The sequence below is a fragment of the Eimeria maxima genome, genomic scaffold (genome assembly GCF_000499605.1).
Source record: "Eimeria maxima Weybridge genomic scaffold, Emw_scaff404, whole genome shotgun sequence".
Classification (NCBI taxonomy): domain Eukaryota; phylum Apicomplexa; class Conoidasida; order Eucoccidiorida; family Eimeriidae; genus Eimeria; species Eimeria maxima.
Window position 1 is genome coordinate 1,405 of NW_013566483.1, and position 23,594 is coordinate 24,998.

At 49.2% G+C, this 23,594-nt stretch overlaps 2 protein-coding genes across 2 annotated transcripts; both read right to left on the reverse strand.

The window, feature by feature from the left end:
- Positions 1-9,312: 9,312 nt before the first annotated feature.
- EMWEY_00031730 (hypothetical protein, conserved) lies at positions 9,313-13,590 on the reverse strand (the record flags this gene model as incomplete). The annotated part of the gene is made up of 2 exons (XM_013481741.1): positions 9,313-9,879; positions 10,051-13,590. 2 exons carry the CDS (start codon positions 13,588-13,590, stop codon positions 9,313-9,315), a joined length of 4,107 nt encoding a protein of 1,368 aa, XP_013337195.1.
- A 4,321-nt stretch (positions 13,591-17,911) lies between these two features.
- EMWEY_00031740 (hypothetical protein, conserved) lies at positions 17,912-22,873 on the reverse strand (the record flags this gene model as incomplete). The annotated part of the gene is made up of 7 exons (XM_013481742.1): positions 17,912-19,375; positions 19,645-20,036; positions 20,219-20,261; positions 20,401-20,693; positions 20,815-20,863; positions 21,015-21,382; positions 21,604-22,873. 7 exons carry the CDS (start codon positions 22,871-22,873, stop codon positions 17,912-17,914), a joined length of 3,879 nt encoding a protein of 1,292 aa, XP_013337196.1.
- Between the last annotated feature and the right edge of the window lie 721 nt (positions 22,874-23,594).

The following is a 23,594-nucleotide window of genomic DNA, read 5'->3' on the forward strand; positions in this document are numbered from 1 at the left end:
GTGGGGTTTGCGGTGTATGACCAGCAGACAGACCAGGGGGGGCAGAGCAGCAGCAAGGACCAACGCGTTGCTGCTGCTGTTTTGTGTATAAAAGGAGTAATTATATCGATTAAACGATTAAAATAAAGAAGAAATAAAGAAATAAATCATTAAAATGAGGAAAAATGGCGAAATAGAGGCGCGTAAGAAAGAGAACTCTTTTCCTCCCCTCAACAAACAACGGCCTACATATATAGGCGCACCGATATCGAGTCTGCTGCTGCTGTCTGCTGTTGCTGCAGCAAACTAAGAGGGAAAGAAGAGCCTAAAACCTGTACAGAAGAACCTTTAATTGAATAACGAAATAAATGCAATGCTTAACAGAAGGAAAATCAAAAGAATCTGCTTAAAAGAAGGCAGCGCAGACTGGCGCTGGCTGGGGTGTATCGACACCTCAGTCAACAAAATCAGAAACGCCAACAAATTGTGCGTTTAAGGTGGATTTAAAGGCGCGTTAGAAAGCAGAAATCAAAAATAATTAATTAAAACCAACAAAACCCCAAAAATAATTCCTTTTTTGTACTCACAAAAAAGAATAATCCCCCTTCATACTGATGCTCCCCTTCGTGTCCTGCTTGCGACTGCGCCCCCCACCGTCCGCCGCTGGTGGCCGTGGAGGCCAAGGTGCGGACTCATGAGGTCCTAGGGGGTAAAAAGAGGCACAAATAAGCGTTTTTTAGTCAATTTTAATGATTTATACTTAAAAATATATTTAATGTCTTGTTCTTAAGGCTAATACGCGCTGTTATTACTCAAACAACTACCGCCTCAACCGTGCCCGCTGCCGTGACTCGGCGGCAGACCATCGTCTCGCCGCCTCCCCTCAAGTGCGACTGCGCGCAACAAAGCCTTATTTCTTCTTCTCTAAATATATAATTAAATTATTAATGAAATGCAGTCACTTACCTTTTGAGGCCAGCTTCTTCCTATACTTTCAAGTACCGCAAGCCGCGACCTCGGGGCGCGGCGGCAGCGGGCAACTGCTGCTGCAATACGGGGTCTACAGACAGCTAACAGGGACATTAACCCCTCTTTGCTTGCATTCTTCAAGCGCAGATATATCCTAAATGAAGCTAGTTGGCCTTGGGAGAGTCGCAGGACTCCTGGATATCGCAGCAACCGCCCTGGTGTGGGGCCCACCAAGGGCAAAGCGACTGGCTTCTGGGTGTACAGTACCTCTTTATGCTGCAAAACTTTGTTTTGTTGCTTTCAATTACTTTATTTTGCATGCAATGTAACAAGTCAAAAAGTTAGAGTGGCGAGATGCCCCTACAATTGAAGGTCAGGGGAGCCTAAGAAACCAACCGGTGTAGCTATAGTGGCTGCTCAGAGGTAAAGAGCTAAAAAGTGTCTACACGAGCCCTAGATACTAGCCTAGGGCTTTACAATGTCAATTTCTTTATAAGACTTGCATTTAGAGGAAGAGGCCCCAAGCCTTTTCCTCTGCTTTCTCCCGGCTATGGCACTTTGGTTCAGTGTCAGGGGCCTCGTAGAAGAAGTGGTGTGTGCCAAGCAACACTTGCTGTAAGGCATGGAGCCCTGCATGCAACAAAATACAGTCCCAATAACTTTTTGTGTTCTTAAAGCATAATAAGTTTCTTTGCAACCGACAATTTGCTGTGGGGCACCACGTTCACCAGGTGGTCCCTCTTGCAGAGTGTCTGGTCTTCTTGCTTTTTCCTTCCTAAGCGCTTTATTTTCGCATTCTTGTTATTCCCCTTTTTATTTGTAGGGATTATTCAGTTGCTTTTCGGTTTATTCTACAAGAAGACTCTGTTGTGGTGTTCTGCTTTCATGTTTGTCCACAGGGGCTGCTTTGCCATCAGCTGGGCACTGCCACCAACAACAGTAGCATCGGGATACTAACAGCAGCAGCAAACGTAGCAAATTCAGTTTCTCCTTCAAAGGAAGAAATTCCATTACCTTGAATATTCGGAGAAAAGTCCCCAAGAAGTCATTGATCTGCCTTCCGATTCCCTGCATCCTCAGCACCCCGCCACAAAGGCCGAGGCTAATCAGAGGAAGGAACAGCTTCTCGTGAGCTGAAGCTCACCCTTCTAGAGTTCCTCTTTCCAAGACCATTAAAAATAAAAGTATATTCCCTCCAATTGAAGCAAGCAGTAACATCCGCGTGCCCTGTGGCAACTGGCGAGCCTGCCCCACACCTGATAGCTGTTCCCTCTAAGCTTCTCTCCTTCTACTATTCATTGAATTAAAGATAGATCGAACTTCCCAAAAGCTGCATTTTTGAGAGAGCATCATGATGGAGTGCATGCACTTATCCCCATTCCCCACCAGAACCTCGGTACTGCTTTGGAGTCTTACACGGAGTTACGCCTTGGTGCACCGTTTCAGAACTTATTTCTCTGTTGGGTGCAAAAGCTGTCGCGAGCATATAGGAGCAAAATATATTTTTTTCCTCGCACATAGAAGTACCCTGTCATTTAAATATAAGCTTCCCTTGAATTAAGTTAATATTTTTTGCAGGTAGACTTTAGCCTAAACTCGGCGTCTTGCTGACATTAAAGAAATGCTATCCTATAGATTAAGCCAACGAATAGACAGGCAGTTTGCAGTTCATTGTTGCTGTAGATCTGCTTCCCAGTATCAAATCCTTATTTGCTACGGAGAGGCAATATGAGTTTGGGTAGGGACAGAGTTAACTGGAGGATGGCACCCATTCCGGTCTGCCACATTGTTCATCCGGGTGCCTGCTCAACTGATTGTCTTGTTCTCCGGTCGGGAATGCCAAATATTGTGCTATTTCAATTCCTTAGCCCTCTTCTTGTGTCTGCAGTCTTGGATTATTCAGGCCTATTAATTGCCTACATAGAAACAGATGTGCTGCTGGCTGCGTCCCCTAGATCTTCGGATAGGTAGCAGCGCCAACCACAGTAGTTCTCAATGATAGTGTTGCATGCAGATATAAATAGTATTAACATAAGAAGCAGATGGACATAAAACGCATGCAGAGAGTAAATGCAAGTATTCTACGAAGTATAACCATGTCCTGCATGCATGTAGCGTGAGCATGCACATTGTGCACCTATTATAAATGTGTACAATACATGCGTATAACATATGTGCAGTGTGTGTATATGTATAAACTACATACTATATATACACCTGGTGTATATATGTATACAAACAGATATATATACATAGATCTTAGCTGTGTACTAAGCTAGCTAGTTGCTGCTGTACAACGTGTACATATACGTATACTGTGTTTATACACACACAAATAGGATTGGCAATGCCAATTCTTTTATATAAAGGAATAAAGAAAAGCATTTTTATAATTTATTATTATTATTATTATTATTATTATTATTATTATTATTATTATTATTAACTTGCTGCTGCAGTGCAACAAAATATAATAAGTAAATGAATAACACCATCGATACACCGCAGACTTTACGTGTATAATGCTGCTGTATATATAGCTATTAGCTCACAGAATAAATTAAATAATGAATAAATAAATAAATAAATAATAATAGTTCTTAATTTATTATCCCTTTTTTATTAATAATGCATACAATCTAAATCCTGGTATTCCCCCTACTAAGGGGGGCCCACAAGGAGGGGCCCCCACCGCATGCATTGGGGGGCCCTTTTGCTGCAGTACCTGCTGTCTTGTGTGTTTTTTATTCCTCATTATATTATATTTAATTACTTTTTTACGTTTTCCTTTGTTTATTCTTTCTTTTTATTTATTTCTTTTCTTTTTTCTTCCTCTTTCTTACCATCCATTAGGAGGAGGTCTTCCCCTATTTATTTATACTTTTGTTGAATATCCGCTGTCTTTAGCTGTCTCCTTTTATCTCCTTTTCTCTCCTTTTTCTCCCTTTTCTCCTTTTGTCTCCTTTTGTCTCCTTTTGTCTCCTTTTGCTCCCCAGTCTCCAACGATCCCGCCTCCTCCCATCTATGCTGCTAGGAGGGCAGCAGTAAGTTAATATAAATAGTAGTAAATGATAAATAATAAGCAATAAATAAATAAGTAAATAAATAAATAATAATAAATAAATATAATATTTAATTATATTTATAAATAATAAATAATAATTAACTCCCTCCTTGTCTTACAACCGCCTCTTTCCTCCTTATTCCTTGCATGCAATGCATGGAAGTTGAGGTGTATAGGCAGCTCTTGCTACTGTCTCCTTGTGTCTCCTTCTGCTGTATGTTCTGCTGCTGCAGATTTGCTGCTGTCTCTCCTTAATAAAAATAAAATAAAATAAAGGAAGAAATAAAATCCTCATGTTTTCTTCGTTACGTGTCTCCTGTCTCCTCCTCTTATTAACTGTCTCCTTTTCTCTTCTTCTCCTTTCTCCTTCTTCTTGTATTATTATTACCAATAGACAGGCTGTCCCCTCCTTCCCTACAGCAGCAGCAAATGTACATACAGCACCTTCAGCTGCTGCAGCACTAAATCCAAAAGCAGCAGCTGCTGCAGCAGCTCCTGCTGCTGCTGCTGCTGCTGCTCTTCCTCTTGCTGCGCTGCTGCCTCCTAGTGCAGAACGACGCCTTCAGCTCTTTTCTGCTCGTCTTGGCTTTGGTCTGCTGCGGCGAGTAGGAGAGTCTCTTTTTGTCCTTCTGTCTCCTCGCAGCAGCAGCGACAGCAGCAGCAGCAGCAGCAGCAACAGCAGCAGCAACAGCAAGGAGGCTTATTACCCTGAATCTGTTCGTAGATTCTTAGAGGCTTGCTTAGTTTATTATGTTGCGGATAGAAGAGGGAATGTTATTCCTGCAATATATCCATCTGCGCATACCCTGCAGGTCCCTGCTGCTGCTGCTGCTGCTGCTGCAGCTGCTGCAGCAGCGGGTAGAGGAGGTGTTGTAGCTGCCTGTACACCCGGACAAGCAGCTTTATCTCTTTGTATATTCTTTATGGAGGAAGAAGACGCAAAAATATACAAAGAAAGCATAAACAAAGAAAACCTCCGCTTATTTATTCGTTGCTGCTCTCTTGCTGATGCTTACCCCTTGCTGCGGTACATACACCCCAGCGGTAGACAAGCAGCAACAGCAGCAGCAGCAGATGCAGCAGCAGCAGCAGCACCAGGTTGGATGGGATCTCTTCGTCGCGGCCTGCGATCGCTGCGACTGTCTAGGCTACAGGCAGCATTCAGCAGCAGCAGCAGCAGCAGCAGCAGCAGCAGCAGCAGTGTACAGTTTGTATTAATGCCTTCTTCTTCTTCCTTAGCAGAAGAATTAAAGAAAAAAAAAACATTTATAGGGACACCTATTTACTCCTTTTCTCCTATTGACTTAAGAAGAAAGCCCCATAAAAATAATGCCCTTAGGCAGCAACTGCAGCAGCAGCAGCAGCAGCAGCAGCAGCAGGAGGGTAGTGGTGGGGTGTATCGCCTGCACCTATACGAAATGTCTCCTGGTGTTTGGGGCTTTGCATGCAACTTTAAGGGAGAAGAAAGGAGTCCCTTTTTCTGCAGCAAAGAAGACGCAATGCATGCACTGCAGCAGCTGCTGCTAAGTGTCCCTTTTCTGCAGCAAAGGGACATCTCCTTAAAAGGAGACACATTAGAGACAATTATTAATTGTCTCTCTTCTCCTCCCTCCTCCTCCTCCTCCTCCTCTTCCTCTATACACAGCAACAAAGAAAAGATAATAAACACAACAACCCCACCACTACCCCTCCTACTACCCCCCTCCTCCTCTCTTCTTAACACAAATAAACCCTAAACCCTAAAAAAGGGTTTAGGGTTTATTATTATACAGAGACAGCTATCTATTGCTGTCTCTGTCTCCGTCAGCTACTAAACACTATTCTCCTCCCTCTCTGTCTCCTTTTATATACCCTGTCTTTTTTATTATTTATTCTTCCCCTCCTTTCCTTTTATTATATAAACCCTAATAAAATAATATTCTTCTTGTCTTTATTTACTATTAATACTCCTCCTCCCTGTATATACTAATTATTATTTTGCAGTGTATAGGCACCTCCCTACTACTACTACTATAAACCCTATACCCTCAGCAACATAAACCCTAGCCGTAAACCCTAAACCCTAGAAAAAACCATAAGACAAACAAATACACTAAAAAAAAATAAATATAAAAAACCCTAAACCCTCAATAACATGTATACACCGCATCCCTCGTGTATATATATACTATATAATATATAAATATATAATAAATATACTACATACATAAAAATACATATAAATAAGCTATACATAAATATACTAGGGAAAAGAGAAACTAACGACGTCTGCATAGCCATCTAGTACACCTTTATCTGCAGCTGTTTATGCATATACTACGTATATATACAGGCAAATTATATATGTATATACATACAAATATACGTATATAAATATACGTAAATATAAATATACAAAAAAGGACGATAACCCTGCAGGTATAGACAGAGAGGAATACACAAGGAAAGGGAGGAAAGGACAAGAAAAAAAAGCTGTATAAAGAAAATAATCCTTAAACGGAAAAAAAACAGAAAAAAATGGTAAATGGTGGCTTCTAGGGAAGCCTAAGATCAGTTGCTGGTCAATAAGAACAGCTCGGGTGTATAGACAGAAAAAAAAAGGAGAACTTGTATATTAATAATTAATAAAGGATGCAATTATACACCATCATGCTCTTATATATAGAGGCATGATGAAGAAAAAGAATAGAATACGTGTGTTGGTTGTACACGTCTGTGGGTATATATAGATGTTCCTTATAAAAGGAAGGTATAATAATGTATAAAAATATATATATTTTTATATATATAAATATAAAAATATATATATAATTTATACAGAGAAGTATAGGAAAGGATAAGAGAATTTAACCACCAAAACCGTACAGAGTGCGGCCTTGCCTCTTAAGAGAGTACACGATATCCATAGCAGTAACGGTCTTTCTTCTTGCATGCTCAGTATAAGTAACTGAATCCTTAATAATATTCTCAAGGAAAACCTTTAATACACCACGAATTTCCTCATAAATAAGACCGGATATACGCTTAACTCCTCCTCTACGTGCAAGACGACGGATTGCAGGCTTGGTTATACCTTGAATATTATCACGAAGCACCTTTCTGTGCCTCTTGGCTCCTCCCTTACCCAAACCTTTACCTCCCTTTCCTCTGCCTGACATCTTCAATAAGAAATACTTTTTTTTTATTAAGAAGGAACTTTGTTACACAGACAATAACAACGCCAACAACAACTGTAAGCGACAGCCTCTAAATAACGGTTGTGAAAGACTTTTAAGCATAATACATGCACCCAATACGCACCCTTTACCCTCCTCACCACGGGGAAGCAGCAGCTGCTGCTGCTGCTGCAGCTAGCCTGCTAGCACTGCAGCAGATACGGCGAATGCGGGGCCCGTCTATTCGCTTTCTTGTACATCACTCAACTAATACATCTATAAACATACACTTTTTTCTATTTTTTATTCCTCTTTTTATTCATTTTATCCAATTATATATATTCACTTATTTTTACACACTTCTAACCTAATCAATACATACACGCGTCTCTATACAACCGACTACCATTCGTCAGGGGAGGTGCTGCTGCTGCACCCTCACATGCGCTCCCTCCCCCCAACCTCTGTCTGTAGGTTGACCCAATTCTTTGCTATATTTTTTAATTTTAATCTAAAATTATTTCGTATTTTATAAGCAAATACGCCCAAATTTAAAGGATTAAAGAAGACCCACAAGTACAGCGACTCACACACCTACCTACCCACTGCAGTGCCCCTACCCCCCCCTAGTGCTGCTCGTACTTCCCCTCTACGTATGCAGCAGCAGCAACTTCTGTTGTACATTGCAGATGCTGCCGCTGCCCCTAATGTATTTAATTATGTATTTTTAAATATAAGGAAGCAGAAAATCATGAAAGAACAGGGAGACATCTAGAGACATCTATCTTGCGAGGTACAGCTAAAGGATGTGCCCGCTCCATTACACGGCCAGTGCCTTCGGCTACGGGGTTGCGCCGTTCCTTTGTATTCTTTATTTATTTTGAACTTTTAAATGCATAAATTGGATGTATATACATTTAAATGTGTCTATTTGCCTTTATGTCGTCCGTTGCTGCTGCGGGTTGCTTGGTTAAGGTGTCTTTTTGTGTATCAGTAGACGGTCTTGTGTTACAGTGACAGTCTTCGACCTTTGTGGGCAAACGTCATAAGCTGCAGAGGAGTTTAATAGTTTATATATAAAATTGTTATGAAGAAGTAGATGATTTACTTTCTACTACTCAAGGGTAGTAGGCGAGAGGCAGCAGGAGGAGTGGTTGGGATGGTGTTATAGGGGGCTAAGGGACGCACAACATTTTATCTTGTCCACACAAGCAAGGAGAGACATAACATCAACAAAACAGTCTTGCTGCATGCACTGACACTGTGTCTACACACCGGGTGGGTGCTTCCTTGACCCTCAGCAGGTGACCTGATGTACAGTATAAGTACGTTTACTGCTAAAGAAGGGAACGAAGAGGTGGAGGTGTGGTGCTGTTTCTTGTGTATATAATCACTAAGCAAGAGAGAAACACCACCACCGGCTAGCATGGGGGACACAAACTAGTGGGTGCAGTGCAGCACCATACACAGCTATGCCTGCAGCGATCTCCTGGCTGCTGTTGCTCCTCTGCGTGGTGAGGCGGCAAGCACCAGACGGTGCCTCCCTGCTGCAGTAGTACTTGTAGCTGCTACCCTGTCAACAGGACTTACCTCACGGCAAGGAGTGTAATGTACAGGGTATACGCCGCTGTTGCATGGATTCATGCCTGCGGCCTTTCTGCATCTGCAGCGACAATGGAGGGGGCCATCTACAGCTAAATCGCCGATAAGTCTAGCTGCTTTGCTGCAGCAAGAAAACGCTTCTCTAAAGGGAGCAGCAAGCAACAGGCATCCGTGTCGCTGCTGCCTGCACACCCCAGTGAAGACACTGGGGAATAACGAGAATAAAAATTAAATATCTGCCCTCTCCCAATGGGACTTTGTTGCTGGGCGTTCGCTTGCATGCTTGCATGCAGTTAATTAAATTGCTCCCCTCTCGTATGCATGCATGCATGCACTTACTTAAATTACTTCCCTCTCCTATGCTTTAAGCAGCATAGTGCATTAATGGTTGCCTTTTACCATCCTGATGTATGTACAGTTTACAGGCATGGGTGTGTCTCTGTCTTGTGAGTCGCCATTGTGTATTTTTCTTTCTTTTTCCTCCCTTCTGTTCTATCCAATAAAGAAAAGGCTACTATAGACTACGGCTACTGCATTGGAACGTCACGGCCAGTTGTTGCAGCGACTCTGCTGCTGTTGTTGCTGCTGTGGTGGTGGGCTGCTAGCCCTTTGCCTTTTATTGCGAAAATCCACACCAGCAGCAAAATCTGCACATGTCTCATTATCTGGGCCCCCAACAGCAGCAGCTGCTGCAGATGGCAGCAAATGGAGAGAAGACACGAAAGTCCCCCTTGCCCATGACCCCTTTTCTACTTCTGGTTGCTCCTGCTCTTGCAGGTGCTGATGCTGCAGTTGATGCTGCACCAACTTCTGCGGTTGCTGCTGCGCTTGACACTGCTTAGGCAAGCTGGGAATTGCTGCTCCCCCCTCTGACGCAAGTGGTTTGTGAGTTAAGCAGCGACCGTCAAGAGCAGCAGCAGCTGCTGCTGCTGCTCCGTGAGCCCAGTGTGCCTCCGCCATTACTGCTGCCGCTGCACCTGACCTGTTCACCGAACCCCAAACCTCTACTTCTCCACGCTCCTGCAAGGGCGGTACTCCATCTCCACTCCCAGGAGCAGATGCTGCAGAAGCTGCTGCTGCTGCTGCAGCAGTTGCTGCAGCTTCTTGGGGCTGCACACAAAACACAGAGACAGCACTCAGAAGTGGATAACAACAGCAGAAGGCTCAACACAAAACATCCTGCGGCAGCAGTCGGGAGGCCACGCCCGATTGCTGCAGCAGCAGCACAGCAGCGGAAGGCCTAACAAAACATGAGCAAAGAAGAAGTATCCAGTGGCTCACTTGCCGTATTCGCCACTGCCGCACTATAGGGCAATCGGCCGCCCACTGCTGGCAACGCTGTTGTTGTTGTTGTTGCTGTTGTTGCTGGTGTTGCTGCGCATGCTGTTGCTGCTGCGCATGTTGCTGCTGCTGCTGTTGCTGTGCCTGGGAGAATGCGGCAAATGCGGCAGAGTGAAGCAATCTCCGTTGCGTCATATGGAGCTGCGGAGCGGCTTCAAGGGGCACCACCTGTATGATAGTGGCGTCCGTAGCAGCAGCTGCTGCTGCTGGTGCTGCTGCTGCAGCTGTTGTTGCAGCAGAGCTTGCTGCTGCACTTGTTGCTGCTGTTCCTGACTGCCTAGAATACCCCAGCTGCAGCTGCTCTGCTGAAGCTTGTTGCGCTTGCTGCTCCTCTTGCTGCTGCGGCGGCGAAGTCCTCAGTTGATGCAGCGCAGCGGAGAGCATCTCAAGCCGGTGGTGCGACTGGAGCAGGACCTGCTGCTGCTGCTGTAGCTGCTGTTGTTGCTGTTGCTGCTGCTGCTGAAGCAGCAAAATGTGCTGTGATTGCTGTCCCTCAGCCGGAGTTGCAGGCACAAGGTGTACGTGCTGAGGAGCATCTCCAAGGGAGCCTGTACGCTGCTGCTGCTGCAGCTGCTGTTGTTGTGGCTGTTGCAGACATTGCTTTTGTTGCTGTTGTTGCTGTTCCTGCTGCTGTTGAGACATAATCAATGTTCTCGTGTTGTGGGCAGGTACAACAGAGGAGGCTATTTGCTGCGTTCCCAGCTGTTGCTGTTGCTGCAGAAGCAGCTGTTGATGGTGTTTTTGCTGCTGCTGTTGCTGGTGCAATTGTAGTTGCAGGACTTGCAGCTGCTGCTGCTTTAAATGCAGGTGCTGCAGCTGTTGCTGCCCATCTGCTGGATTCTCAAAACCGTGAGGCAGCAGCATTTGGTGCTGCACTCCCTGTTGCTGGTCTCGCTGTTGCTGCTGCTGCTGCACCCGGTTGTGTTGTGCCTGCCCTTTCTGCTGAGACTGCCGTTTCTGTCGTTGGGGTTTTGCTTTTGCCTGTTGCTCCGAAGCTTTCGACGCACCATTGGAGTGTACCGCCACATTGTTCTGCTGCTGCTGCTGCTGGTGTTGCTGCCCTGTGAAGCACGTCTGACTTTGCTGCTTCTGAACAATCGAAGAGTCAAGCTGCCGTTGCTGCTGCTGCTGCTCCTGCTGGAGGTGCTGTTGTTGCTGCACCTCCTGGTGCTGTTGCATGTACAGCGGGAGCTTCTGCTGTGGGTAAGGTTGCTGCTGCTGTAGCTGGCACTGCTGCACCAGCGGCAGCTGTTGCTGTTGCTGCCCAGGGTGAATAATGTGGGATTGCTGCATGTTATGAACCTGAGGGTGTGTCGTGATCAGCTGCTGCAGCGAAGGCTGCTGCTGCAATCGCTGCTGCAGCTTCTGCTGCAGCACCTGTTGCTGCAGCTCTTCGCAGGTAAGTTTGCTGCATGTTGTTGCCGCGGATGTTGTTTGCTCTCGAGCTCTATAGTTGAATTCCCTCAAGTTTGGGGGGGTTCTCTGCTGTCCAATGCCGTTTTCCAATGGCATGCTGCAGAAGGTGCTGCTGCTGCCGTTAACACAGATACTGCTGCTGGTAGTAGTGGTAGGTGTGGAGCTTTGTTGCTGCTGTTGCTGAGAATACAGCTGTCCTGCAGCAGCACCACCAACCGGCCCAACAAGTTTCTTTCCCAGAAGTTTTGTTGCTGCTGCTGCTGCAGCACTTTGCCTCCTCAGGTGGCCTCTCTTGGCAGGGTTCTTTTTCGTTGCTTCCGCAGCAGCGGCAGCAGTAGCAGTAGCAGCAGCAGGTGAAGGAGGAGCAGGAGCAAATTTGAAGCTCCGTGCTGATGTCACCCCCGCAGGTGGCGTACTACACGCACTGACTTCAAGGGACCCCCGAAGGCACTGACTGAGTTTGTCTGTGGTGCCGGATGATGCAATAACAGGAGGACAAGCCACCTGCTGCTGCTGATGGTGCTGGTGCTGTTGCTGCTGTTGTTGTTTGTGCTGGAGCATTAATCGCGTTGCGACTTCCATCTCTTCTTCGGTGTAAAGAAAGGGCAAATCGGGATACGGGTTCCAGCGTCTAATATATGCGCATTGGTGCTGCTCCTGCAGTTGTTGCTGCTGGTGAGACAGTGCGTGATGTGACCACGTGCAGTCCAGCGGATTCTGAGGCATTTGTTCCTGTTGCTTCTGCTTGTCAGTTTCACGCGGGAGCTCTGCGTGGGACACAGAGAGCTGCTTCGGTGAAGGCTGCTGCACCTGCAGCTCTTTCTGCAATTGCTGCAGTTGCTGTTGAGGCCGCAGCAGCTGCAGCACGGGGACGCTTGAAGGAGATGCTTTCATACTGAGTCTGCCTGTCGGAGGCAGCAGCAGATGCTGCTGCTGTTGAGCATCTGCTCCATCTGCTGCTTGCAGTGTCCTGTACTGGCATTGCTGCTGTGTCTGTCTCTGTTGCTGCTGCTGCTGCCCGCAGTGCTGCGGATGTGCTGGTAGGGGCAGCGATGGAAGCGCCCACCCATTGCTGCTGCTGCCAGCAGCAAAAACAGAGCTGCCCTGACTATTGGGGCAACCGATGAGCGTCCGATCAATGGGAGAAACTGCAGTGGTAGGAGCCAACGCCTGTTGCTGCTGCTGCTGTTGCTGCTTCTGCTGCTGTTGGGCGTTCCGTCGAACTCTGGGTTTGGGCTTCTTAGGGGGCTGCAACTGCAGTGCTGTTTGTTGCTGCAGCAACTGTTTCTCTTGAAGAGCCGCTTGAACGGCAGCTGCCTGCGCTGCCGCTATTTCCCCTGAAACTGCTTCTTCGTGAGACCTGAAGGTCGCCGCTGCTGTTGTTGTTGCTGTCGCTGAGAGAAGGGGAATTGGCGCTAGAGGTACAGATGCAGGGCTCTTCTTCGGTTGCGCAGCTTTGGCTCTGCTGCGGCGCTTCCGGGGAGCAGCTTTCGGCTTCACGTTTGCTGCTGCTGCTGACGCTGGGGCGCCTGCTACTCTTGCTGTTACCGTTGCTGCATGCAGTGCTGTTTGGGTTGCTGATGTTGCTGCTGCCGTTAGCGCTGGAAGCAGTGACAGGCCCAGCACCAAGTTCCCCGAGGACTCGGAGTGGATTGCACTTAAGCACTTGGAGGCAGCGTTAAGGTGAGCTGCTGGCTGCTGCTGCTGTTGCTGTTGCTGCTGGTGATACTGCTGCTCTTGAACAGACAAAAGCTGCGGGTGGTGGTGCTGTTGCTGGTGCTCCAGCTGGTGCTGCTGGTGCTGGGGCAAGATGTTTTGGTGCTGCTGTTGCTGCTGTTGCTGCCGTTGCTGTTCTTCGTGCAGCAGCCGCAGCTCGTGAGTGTGCGACAGCGGCAGTGGAGGTTGGTTATGATCCAAACTCTGCATTTGCGGGCTGTCTGTTGGGTGTTGCTGTTTCCGTGTGTGCTGGAGCTGGTGCTGCACCAGCAGCTGCAGCTGTTGTTGCTTAAATGTGTCATCTGATCGGGGCTGTTCAGCATGTCTCTGCATGGGCTGCGTGTGCATCTCTGTCTCACGTTTAGACAGCAGGAGTTTCTGCTGCTCAGTGCCTTCAGAGCCTCTGCTGGTCTCTAGGCCTCCCTGGGGCCGCCTGAGGCCCTCTGGTCCCAGCAGCTGCTCACAAGAGACAGCAAACGAGGCAAACAAGTTGACCTGAGGAGAAAGAGCGGGGACACAACTGGTTATTAAACTTCCCTTATTATGATCTAATGCCAGCAAGGAACAGATGGAGGCCCCCACCCGATAGGGGTATGTTCTGCCAAGGCAACGAAGTAGAGAACCCACACAGTGGGTGGCAGCGTTGGAGTGTACGCGCTGTTTGAAAGAAAAATCAAAGACACACTAAAATCGCCAGGATGGTTGACGAGGAGGAGATAAAAACTCTGTTAAAAACTCCACTGCCTGCTGCGTTTACCACCTTCAACGACGGGCACTGGGACCGTAGATAGCCTCAGAAAGGCAGCAGCTGCTGATGCTGCTGCATCTGACGGAGAAGTTACTGGCTTGTTGAAGCCTTTAAACTGCTGATGAGCATTCAAATGGTGCTTAGTTGAAACACATTAAAGACTCAATAACGTAGGCACTCCAGACCAGACCAGACCAGCGGACCGCGAGTGTCGCTGGAAGGCCCCCGCCCGACCTCAAAATTATCCCCACAACCAGAAACAAAACCACTTGAAATTAAAAGTAAAAGCCAACGGCAAATCTGTGGAATAAAAAAAGAGAAAACGGAGAATATACCCTCAGCGCTTGTCGGCGGTAATGACAGACCGCCGTTGTTACACCGCCGGCTGCAGCGCTGCATCTGAAGTCGTCTTTAAGCGATGTGTTTCAAGCTGGATTTCATTTCAGTGTTTATTAGTTAAATAGTCTTGGGCACTAAGTATCCAATTTAATACCTCCTTGGCTCCCGGCTTGCCGCTCGACCCACTGTCGAAGTGACCTGCCGCTGTACCCTCCCGCAGGTCGGAACAAACACGCAGCCCAGAACACTCAGCCCTAAGCCCCAAGCCCTTCTCTTTAACCGCAAACTTAAATGCAGTATTTACGCTTCAAAGTTTAAGCCTGACTTGAGAGGGCTGGGGCTGAACGAGCGAGTGGTCGAGCAGCAGCAGCACCATCAGCACTTCTCCGCAGCAGCAGCAACAGAAGGTAGCATATCAAAGAAGGATACTGCTTCAGCAGAAATACAGATGCCATGATTCAACATGTTTTGTATCTATTCTCTCCTTTTCACGGCATTATTCGAACTTCCTAGCTCATTGAGTTCCCCGTAGTTTGCTGAAAACAGTATTGAGGAATGCCGACGATACACCTGCGATAAATAAAAGGCTGTTGAAGCAACTTGTCGCTCTGAGCTTATTAGTTGGCTAGCTGCTTTTGAACCAGTCGGCACAAACGGATACAACATCGGAAGCAACACTTATAGTTGCGCCGAAATACGTGCAAGTAGTGCTGTAAAATAAACCTCCGCAAAGCCAAGGATTTTGCTTTGTGTGGAAGGCACCTGATAATAATACTTTTACTTGTTCTGAAACAAAGACGGATTTTCCGCTACTCATCAACTAGCTGAGAAACAGCAGCGCCGAAGAGGTGTTCGCACAGACACACAAGGGCTGAGGGTTAAGGGGAAGAAATGTCTCCAGAGGCAAAGGCGGATATTTGGAGAACGGCTCTTGCCAGTTCTCCGCTTTCCGCGAGACCCCTCCCTTACGCAGCAAGGAAACGGCTACCCTATTCAACAGCAGCTGCATGGGCCTGCGCTGCCCGTAACTACCACCGCTGACAAAAGGTAATTCCGCAACAGGAGAGGTTTGTCGGGTTGCGATGCGGCAAATCAGGGGCCCCTTTTAAGAATCCCCTGATACACAATAAAAGGGGGAAGCGGCGGCGGGCAATACATTGACACTACACAATCCGTCCCATGCCATCAAAGAGAGTGAGGGCAAAACTAGTGATAGGTAAACACATTGGTGCAGAAAACGGCTTTCCAAAACTAACTACAACTTAGCTTCCTCCCTCTCTGTGGAGTCGGCGGAAGCACCTTAGGCAATCATTCTCTTTTGGGCACCTCACCCTTTGGCTCTTCAGCCTTTTTCTCGTCGTATAAAGCTGTGCTTTTGCATTGGTCAACAGGCGCCAATCCTTAAATGCTAATGAAAAGTACTCGCCAATTGATGAAGCAAACAAAATTCGTGCCCCGCTCAGCCTTCACGGTCAAGGTAGCCAAGGGCCATACGCACCCTCACAAAACAAGTCGCGAACATGTCGTGTGGTTTTGTCACAGTTTTGTCATATTCATGCTATTCGCCCTGGCGAGAGGTGACAATTCCTTAATCATAGTATACACAAATGTCTAGATAATGAATTATGTCTCGCTGTCGGGTGTGAGGGGAAAAGAGACGGAAGGAGGGGTGTCGGGAGGAGCAATAACTATAATGCATCCTTACCGACAACAGCCCTTGAAAGGGTCCAGTTAGCGTCAACTGGCGCTCAAAGGGAAGGGGCGGGGGGACGGTACAAGAAGAAGTGGCTAAAAGAAATTGAGGTGGTACCGTGCATGGGCACATGCACGAAAGAACAACCATACTTTGCTGTATGCACTACCAGTGGGCGCAACTGCTGAACTCTTCGTCGGCCCACCCTAGCTGGACATTCTCCTGCCAGCAAGTAGAAATGCACACAAAATAGGCTTCAAATACACCATTTTCGACTAATTTTGGTTCTGCCGTCCTGTCCTGGTGAAAATTAAACCAACATCTGGACGACATATATAAATTGATCTACTCCTGCATACAACAGAATCTCAATTCAGTCGATGGAGGTGTAGACCCGAGCAGTGACGCTGGTCCCATCTCAGCAACATTCAGAAACCAACCAGGTTTCAGTTTCAGAGAGGAGGTATTGATCTTCTCATCAAGTGTTATAACCTTTTAATTGCAAATGAATCATCATACACGCAGGGCAAGTGAGCCTTTTCGGGGCTGCATGCGTAGAAGGCCAGCATGTTCCCGCACTCCCCAACTCCTTCGGCACCTTCTCGATTCTGCCTGTTTTGCTGTTATCGTCCAACCCAAAAATAAACATTTGCCTTTTCCTAATATTAGTTGGGGGGAGTTGACTCCCTATTCAACCGGAAGACGTCGTTTGGCCTGCGGCCGACATCGGCGGCATAACACCATCCCGCTCGCTGCACAGTTCCGTTCCGTTCTGTATGCCCTTGTTCACTTTTCTTTCACTCACTCGTCAAGATGTTTTTTCCAGGAATGCTAAGGGAAGCTCCTCAGGAGTACATTTCCCCTAAGTGGCGCGCCGCCCTGCGCATTGTCGGTTTCGTTGCCAGTTGCATTCTCATTGCCAAGTACGGGGAGTTTGCAGACATGCCAGAAAACAGCAAACTGGGATAGATTTACTTCATGTGAACCGCATACAAGCCCTTTAAACTGCACCAGGAGCACGCAAAGCCAACACCGTTAGCTGTTGCCGACGATCGAGCAGCGGCAGCAGCAGCTTACGGTGCAAAGGAAGACGTCAATGTTTCAAGAGGTGCAGCTGCAAGTGCAGTTGCATCTTAAATGCACACGCACTGCTGTGGCGTTATCCAAGTTGTTCCCATCCTCCTCAGAGCGGAGCGAGAAACAGCAGCAGCAGCAGCAGGGAATGCGGCGGCCAGAAGATGCTGCAGCGGCTTGCACCTACGAATACGGGGTTTATTGCTTCTGAACTCGTAGCCTCGCCATTTCCGGAGTACATACTGTAAAATATATATATTATGTGCCATATATACCTATTTGGCACACACTGAATATTCCTGTATGCAATATACATACAGTGGGGCATACTATTGGACAGAACAAGCGCACCTTTATGGATATTGCTCCAACTTTAGCTGCTGAGCTGTTGACAGCCGCTGCTGTCACAAGGCACCACACTGCAGGGCAATGGTTTTGGCGCTGCGAGGTGTCCTTGCTGCAGCTGGGAGGTGCTGCTACAGCAGCACGGCGGCTCTGACGCAGTGCGGTGCGTGTTTTGCTTAACCAGATCGTTTCAAAAAATTGAAAATCTATCTTGTTGTACACAAGTTAAAAAAAGTGGGGGGAAAGTGAAGCAAAATCGATCATATAGGCCCTATGCCGCAGAGCCCGCTGCCGCGCGCAGGCGCAGACACTAGCAGCTGGAGCAGCTTCTGTTGCAACAACACCAGTAAATCACGTTGCTTTTGCTACAGTGTATTTGAAGCGTTCATGCACGAGCCGCTGAAGGGTCTCCCTTGCGGCTCCCGTCCCTCTGTGCTGAATACAGCCAAATCACCGGTATCTGCAAAAGGCTACGTCTTTACTGCATCTGCTGTGGCTCCATTTGCTGCAGCTGCATATGCTAGTGCTGATTCTTCTAGAGCTGCATTTGCTGCAGAAGCAAATGCCTCCGAAGCATCTGCCTCAGCTGCACCTGCTGCAGCATCATCTGTTGCTGCATCAGCACTAACTGGCTCTGCCGTTGCTCCTTCTATGCTATTCGCTGCTGCTTCTACCGGTGAATACCTGTTGGTTGCTGCTGCTGCTGGTAGAGCTTCACACGCTCCTGCACCTTCTGCTGCCGTGTTGTCCGCTCCTGCAGCTGGTGGTGCTGCTTCTGCTTCCAGCTCAGCAGCAACAGCCCCGCCTGCCTGAATTCCGGCTGCTGCTGACATTGCCGCTACTGCTGCTGACTCCGCTTCTGCCTCCGTTACTATTGACATCCCCTGCCCATGAGCACTTTCCGAGGATCTGGAGAAGGAAGGAAGGCCTTCAGTAGCAGCGGCAGCAGCAGCAGCAGGAGTTTCGCAGGCAGTTGTTGCATCAACTGGAGCAGCGGCAGCACTAAAGCCCTCTACTGTTGCTACAAAGCCGCCGCTGCCATCGGCGCTTCTGTCTTCTGTGGCCGCTTGGGTCTCTATTTGCTCAGGGGCGGTCTCGAATGCTGCTGCTGCTGTCAGTTCTCCACAACTTGCCGCTGCCACTGCATTACTTATTTCTTCTGCTGCTTCAACACATGCTGCTGCCGCTGATGCCCCAGCAACATTTGCTGTCGCTAAGTCAGTTGGCGTTCCTGCTGCTGCATCAGTTGATACTGAAAGTACTGCATCAGCTGACTCCGCCAATTCTACAGCTGCAGCCGCTGGTGCTGCATCGGCTGTTACTGCGTCATTTGCCATTGCTGCATATGCAGCAGGAGCTGCTTCTGGACCTGCATCTGCTGGTGTTGCATCACTCGTTGCCACTGCAGAACCTGTATCTGCTTTTGTTGTTGCAGCGGCATCGCTCGTTGCTGCATGCTCGACGGTTGGTGTACGCGTGTCTGCAGCGACAGCAGCGGCCGCAGAGGCGCCGTTAGTTTCTGTTGTTGCCTCAACATGGAAACTCTGCTGTTGTTGTTGCTGCTGTTCCTTCTTGTAAACTCTTTCTGCAGCAAGGACTTTGGTGAGGAGTTCAGCTTGCTGCCGGGGCCGGAGTCTGCTGGGGAGCTGCTGCTGCCGTACGCAGACGGAAAATGCCTTGAAAAGGCGCTCGAACTGAAGAGGATCTGAAGCCCTCTGCGTCCTGGAAATGGCCCTGTGAATCGCGGTGAAGACGGGAAAGGTGAAACAAGCAGAAGCGCCTGCCAGCTCCACCCCACACACCCGCAGCAAATCCTTTAGCAACAGCTCCAAGGCTATCGAACCAACTTCAAGCAGCCGGCGCTCAGAAGCGCACAAACGCCGCGAAGGAAAACCGTCACCTGATCCTGCAGCTGCTGCATAGGAGGCAGCATCCTGCACCACAAAAAGGCAACACAGAGGCGGATACAACAATGAAGTCCAGCGACATGCAACGACAGAACCAAAGACTGAGGTCCTTGGTTCTGTACACAGGCACACAAAAAGAGTAATCCAGCTGAGGACACAACCAAACAAACAGAAAACAGGCAAATAACAAAACACACAAAAAACCACACTGAGCAAAAGAAATGCCATTTGGGGAGCAGAGCCAAGCAGCACCACACAAATGCGCAACTAAGAGAACTACACCCACAACTGCTCACCGCCTCGGCCACAAACGGCAGACCGCTCCTAAACATATCCCACGGATCAGAGCCACTGTCATCTCCCTCTGCGGCTCGTCTCTGCCTGCAGTGCACCAGCTGGGGACCCCCATCTCTTTGTCTCCGCCGTCTGCGAGGTCCCCCGACTCCACCCAAAACGTCAGCGTACCCGTCCTCTCCTTCGTGCGGCGAATAGCCGCCCCACCCATCCCCGGGGATGCCACCAATACCCGGCCCCCCCTGGGATTGCCCTCCGTCACCCGGGAGGCCTCCGGGGATCCCAGGGCCTCCCATACCCCCAGGGGGCTCATAAAGGAGAGGGCAGTTAGGTACAGGAAGCCCCTCTAACTTCAAAGAAGCAAGCCTCGCAGATATTGCCATTCGGCGTGCCTCTGCAAAGCCGAAACGATTTGAAGAGAAGACGAGTAGCTGCCTCTTCGGACCCGCTGTTGTGCAGGTCCAGGACTTGGTGTGTGAGTTGAACCAAACTCCTTTGGGTACTGAAGAAGAAAAGAGAGGCAAGCAAACGGAAGGCAAACACATACACATACAGTGAAAGCTCTACCAGACGCACCAAGAACCAGCCGCCCCAACACAGGTAAGAAGCACAGAAGCTCCTTCCAAGCAACACAAGCACACCCCCCTACACAACGTTACACCAATGCAAAGGGAGGTAAAGATAGAGAAAGCCTATGAAGGCGCAGTTCCAAGCCATAAGCAACAAACCCTCAACCCTAAACACAGACCAAATCGAACCGGGAAACCCGCCATGGCAGTGTTGCCCTGCGGCAGCTTCACGTGTAGCGGAACAGCAGGAGGACAGTGCAGCATGGAGGCAACCTGGTTATATGCCTCACCTCCATGGAGCAAAGAGTCTGTCCTGGGTCGTTCGTAAGCACCTCCCCCGCTCGTGCGGGTCACAGGTTTCATGTTGCCATTGCCGCTGTTGCTGTTGCCGTAGGGGCCCTCACTGCCTCGTTGGGGGCCCCGCTCCTCAGGCCCCCCGAAGCCGGGGCAAAGCCCGCTCGCCGCTGCCTCAGCTCCCCGGCCTAACACACACCCCAACAAACACCACCACCCCAATGATAAAGCCCTAACCAAGGAAAGCAGACTGCTGTTCGTGCTTGTGCTGCTACTGGCGCAGGTGGTGTAGCTGCCGCTGTAACTTACACGAAAGAACGCGACGCCGCTTAGATCGTTCAGCGAGTCCTCCAGCATGCTGCAGAGACGGGAAGACACAACTGGCACTGAATTTTCGAAACGAATGCAAGTCCCACAGGTCGAGTTGCTGCTCAGCATCAGCACTGGCAGACAACATCAGCAGCATTAACATTGTCACCAGCAGCAACAACAGCAGGAGTTGTGCGTACAGAGCCTTCATCTGTTCGTGTATCAGTGGCTGAGTCAACTGCTTCGTCCTCTTCCCCCTCTGCTTGCTGCATAGCGGCAACGTCCAAATCTGGGGCCTTTGAGATTCTTCCAGGAGAAGATGCGCGAATGACATTTTGCTGCTGCTGCTGCTTCCTGGACGATGTGGTTCTGCTTCTCCGATTGCCTCCTGCTGCAGCAGGGGAAGCGCCTGCAGCTTGCCCCTTTGGTGTAGGGGCAGCAAACATATCTTGTGAGGGGGTCGCCGAAGGCCCCCCTCCGCCCCCCGCTGCTTGGGCCCTGTCGGCCTCCTTACAGTTGACAGCCATTTGGAAAGCCCTTTCATGCCCGTACCGTTTTGAACTAAACACTGCAGGGAAAAAGGCACAGAGAAAAAAGCAGCACGGTGCGAACGCTGCTGCGTCTGGTGTAGGATCTTCTGCAGCTGCTCTGCACTCGATGCTGTGATCGCTGCAGCAGCTGAGGTTGCAATGCGACTTCCCGCCAGACGTGCAGCTATAGGCGTTATACAGTAGCAACCCCCAAAGCTGCTGTAAATGCAACAACACCAACAACAGCAGCAACGCCTACCATGCAGCCTCTTGCCTACTCCTGAAACGCAAGCTAGCCAGCAGCCGGTGGATCGGTTGAACCAAACACCCCGGGGGACTTTAGAGGGAAGGGAGGCGTGGTGCCCAACCCCTGGGTCTTCTCCTTCAGCTGTTTCTGCTGCTGCCGCTGCTGCTGTTGCTGCTGCAGGCCCAGACTCAGCTGGTAGGGAGTGCAGCGAGGTAGAGAGTGGCGCTGCTCCTTCGCCTTTAATTCGGCTGTTATTGACGTACTCTGACTCCGCTGCTTCTGGAGGGTCGTGTGAAATTGGGGTGCTGCTGCTGCTGCTGCTGCTGTTGCTACTGCTGTTCAGAGCAGGCCCGTGGTGCTTTATTGATGCGTCAGAGGCTGCTGGTACCCCTGAGGCACCCGCTCTTTGCTCCTCCTGCTGCTGCTCATTCTGCAGCAGCAGCAGCATCTGCTGCTGTTCGCTTCGATTGTCCAGGAAAGAGGAGCCCTGCCCAGAACTAAGTGCTGCAGTGGCCTGCTCCTGCACGACTTGCTGCAGCAGCTCCTGTTGTTGAAGCTCTTGCTGCTGTTGCTGCTGCAGCTCCCGTAGCTCATGAGGTTCCTGTCGCTGTACCAATTCGTGCTGCTGCAGCATCCCTTGTTGTTGCAGAAGTTTCTGGTGCTGCAACAGTTCCTGCTGCTTCAGCAACTCTTGCTGCTGTAGCAACTGCCTCGCCAGCTGTTCTTCTGCTTCTCGCTGGCTCTGTTGTTCTCGCAGCAGCTGTTGGCTAAGTATGTGTTGCAGTTGCTGCTGCTGCAGCTGCTGCTGTTGCTGCTGCTGCAGCTGCTGCAGCTGCAAATGGTGTTGTAGAACCTGTGGGTTGGTGGAATGTTGCAGAGGCGAGTGCTGCTGGATCAGAAGCTGCTGCCTGAGCTGCTGTTCGTGTATCTGCTGCTGCTGCGCTTGCTGCTGTTGCAGCAGCAGTAGCTGGTGCTGTCGCCGCTGCTTGAGAAACTCGAGCTGTTGAAGCTCTGCTGCATGCTGCTGCTGAACAGCAGTAGCGTTGACTTGGGATGACCAGGGGGCTGCTGCTGTAAGGCAGTTCTGCCCCTCAGAATCCACAAGCCATAGAGTAGAGGATGCAGCAGCTGGCGCTGCTGCTGCTGTTGCAACGCCTAAGGCCAACCCGGCGTTTCCTGCTGCTGCGGTGGTGGCTGGAAACGTCTCCCCTAAGACACCAAAGCTGGTATGCATTCCCCCAGTAGCGACTTGGCGCTGCGACTGCGCAGCGTCGTCTTTCATGTCGCCACACGAACCCCAAGCCCTATAAACTCCTACACTGCTCTGGGAGGTACTACATGCGCTGACTGCTCCTAGCTAAAGGCAACCCCGCCGAGACCGCCAGGGTAGGCAGGAGGAAACAGAATTTTACCGTTTCTTTAACTAATTGACTAAACTGCACAAGACGCTTTAGCGTGGGGCCTTCCGTACCACAGCGGCCGCTGCTGCTGCTGCTGCTGCTGCGGGGAGGGTTCACACGCTGCAGCAACAGACTCACAAAGGACTAGAAATGCCACTCAAGGAAGCCAAAAACTGGCAAAATTAAAGCGGAGTTAAAACGAAAGGGGAAACATAATGGGATCGTGAACTAGGCAGGACCTGTTAGCCATCGCTACTGTGAAGATAGCCCGTGGTGCTGCTGCTGCTGCCGCTACTGCTGCTGCTCATGGAGCAGCAGCAAATAACGTTCCCTAGCCTTTTATGCCCTTATAATACCAATATTCCTAAAAAAAACTGCCAAGTATATAAAGCAGCAGAAAAAGAAAGAATGCAATCAACTTTAACCGTGTCATTCTGCGGGGGCAAAGCAAGCCACGGACTCTAACCTGTACGTTGTGTACGTACAACGGAGGATGGCCGTCTAAATATTACTTTCCTATACAGGGAGCTTGCTTGCAAATGGTACATTCAAATTGTCGGTGACTAGGTGCGAAAAGGCTTTGTCGCCAGTTTCTGTGGCCTT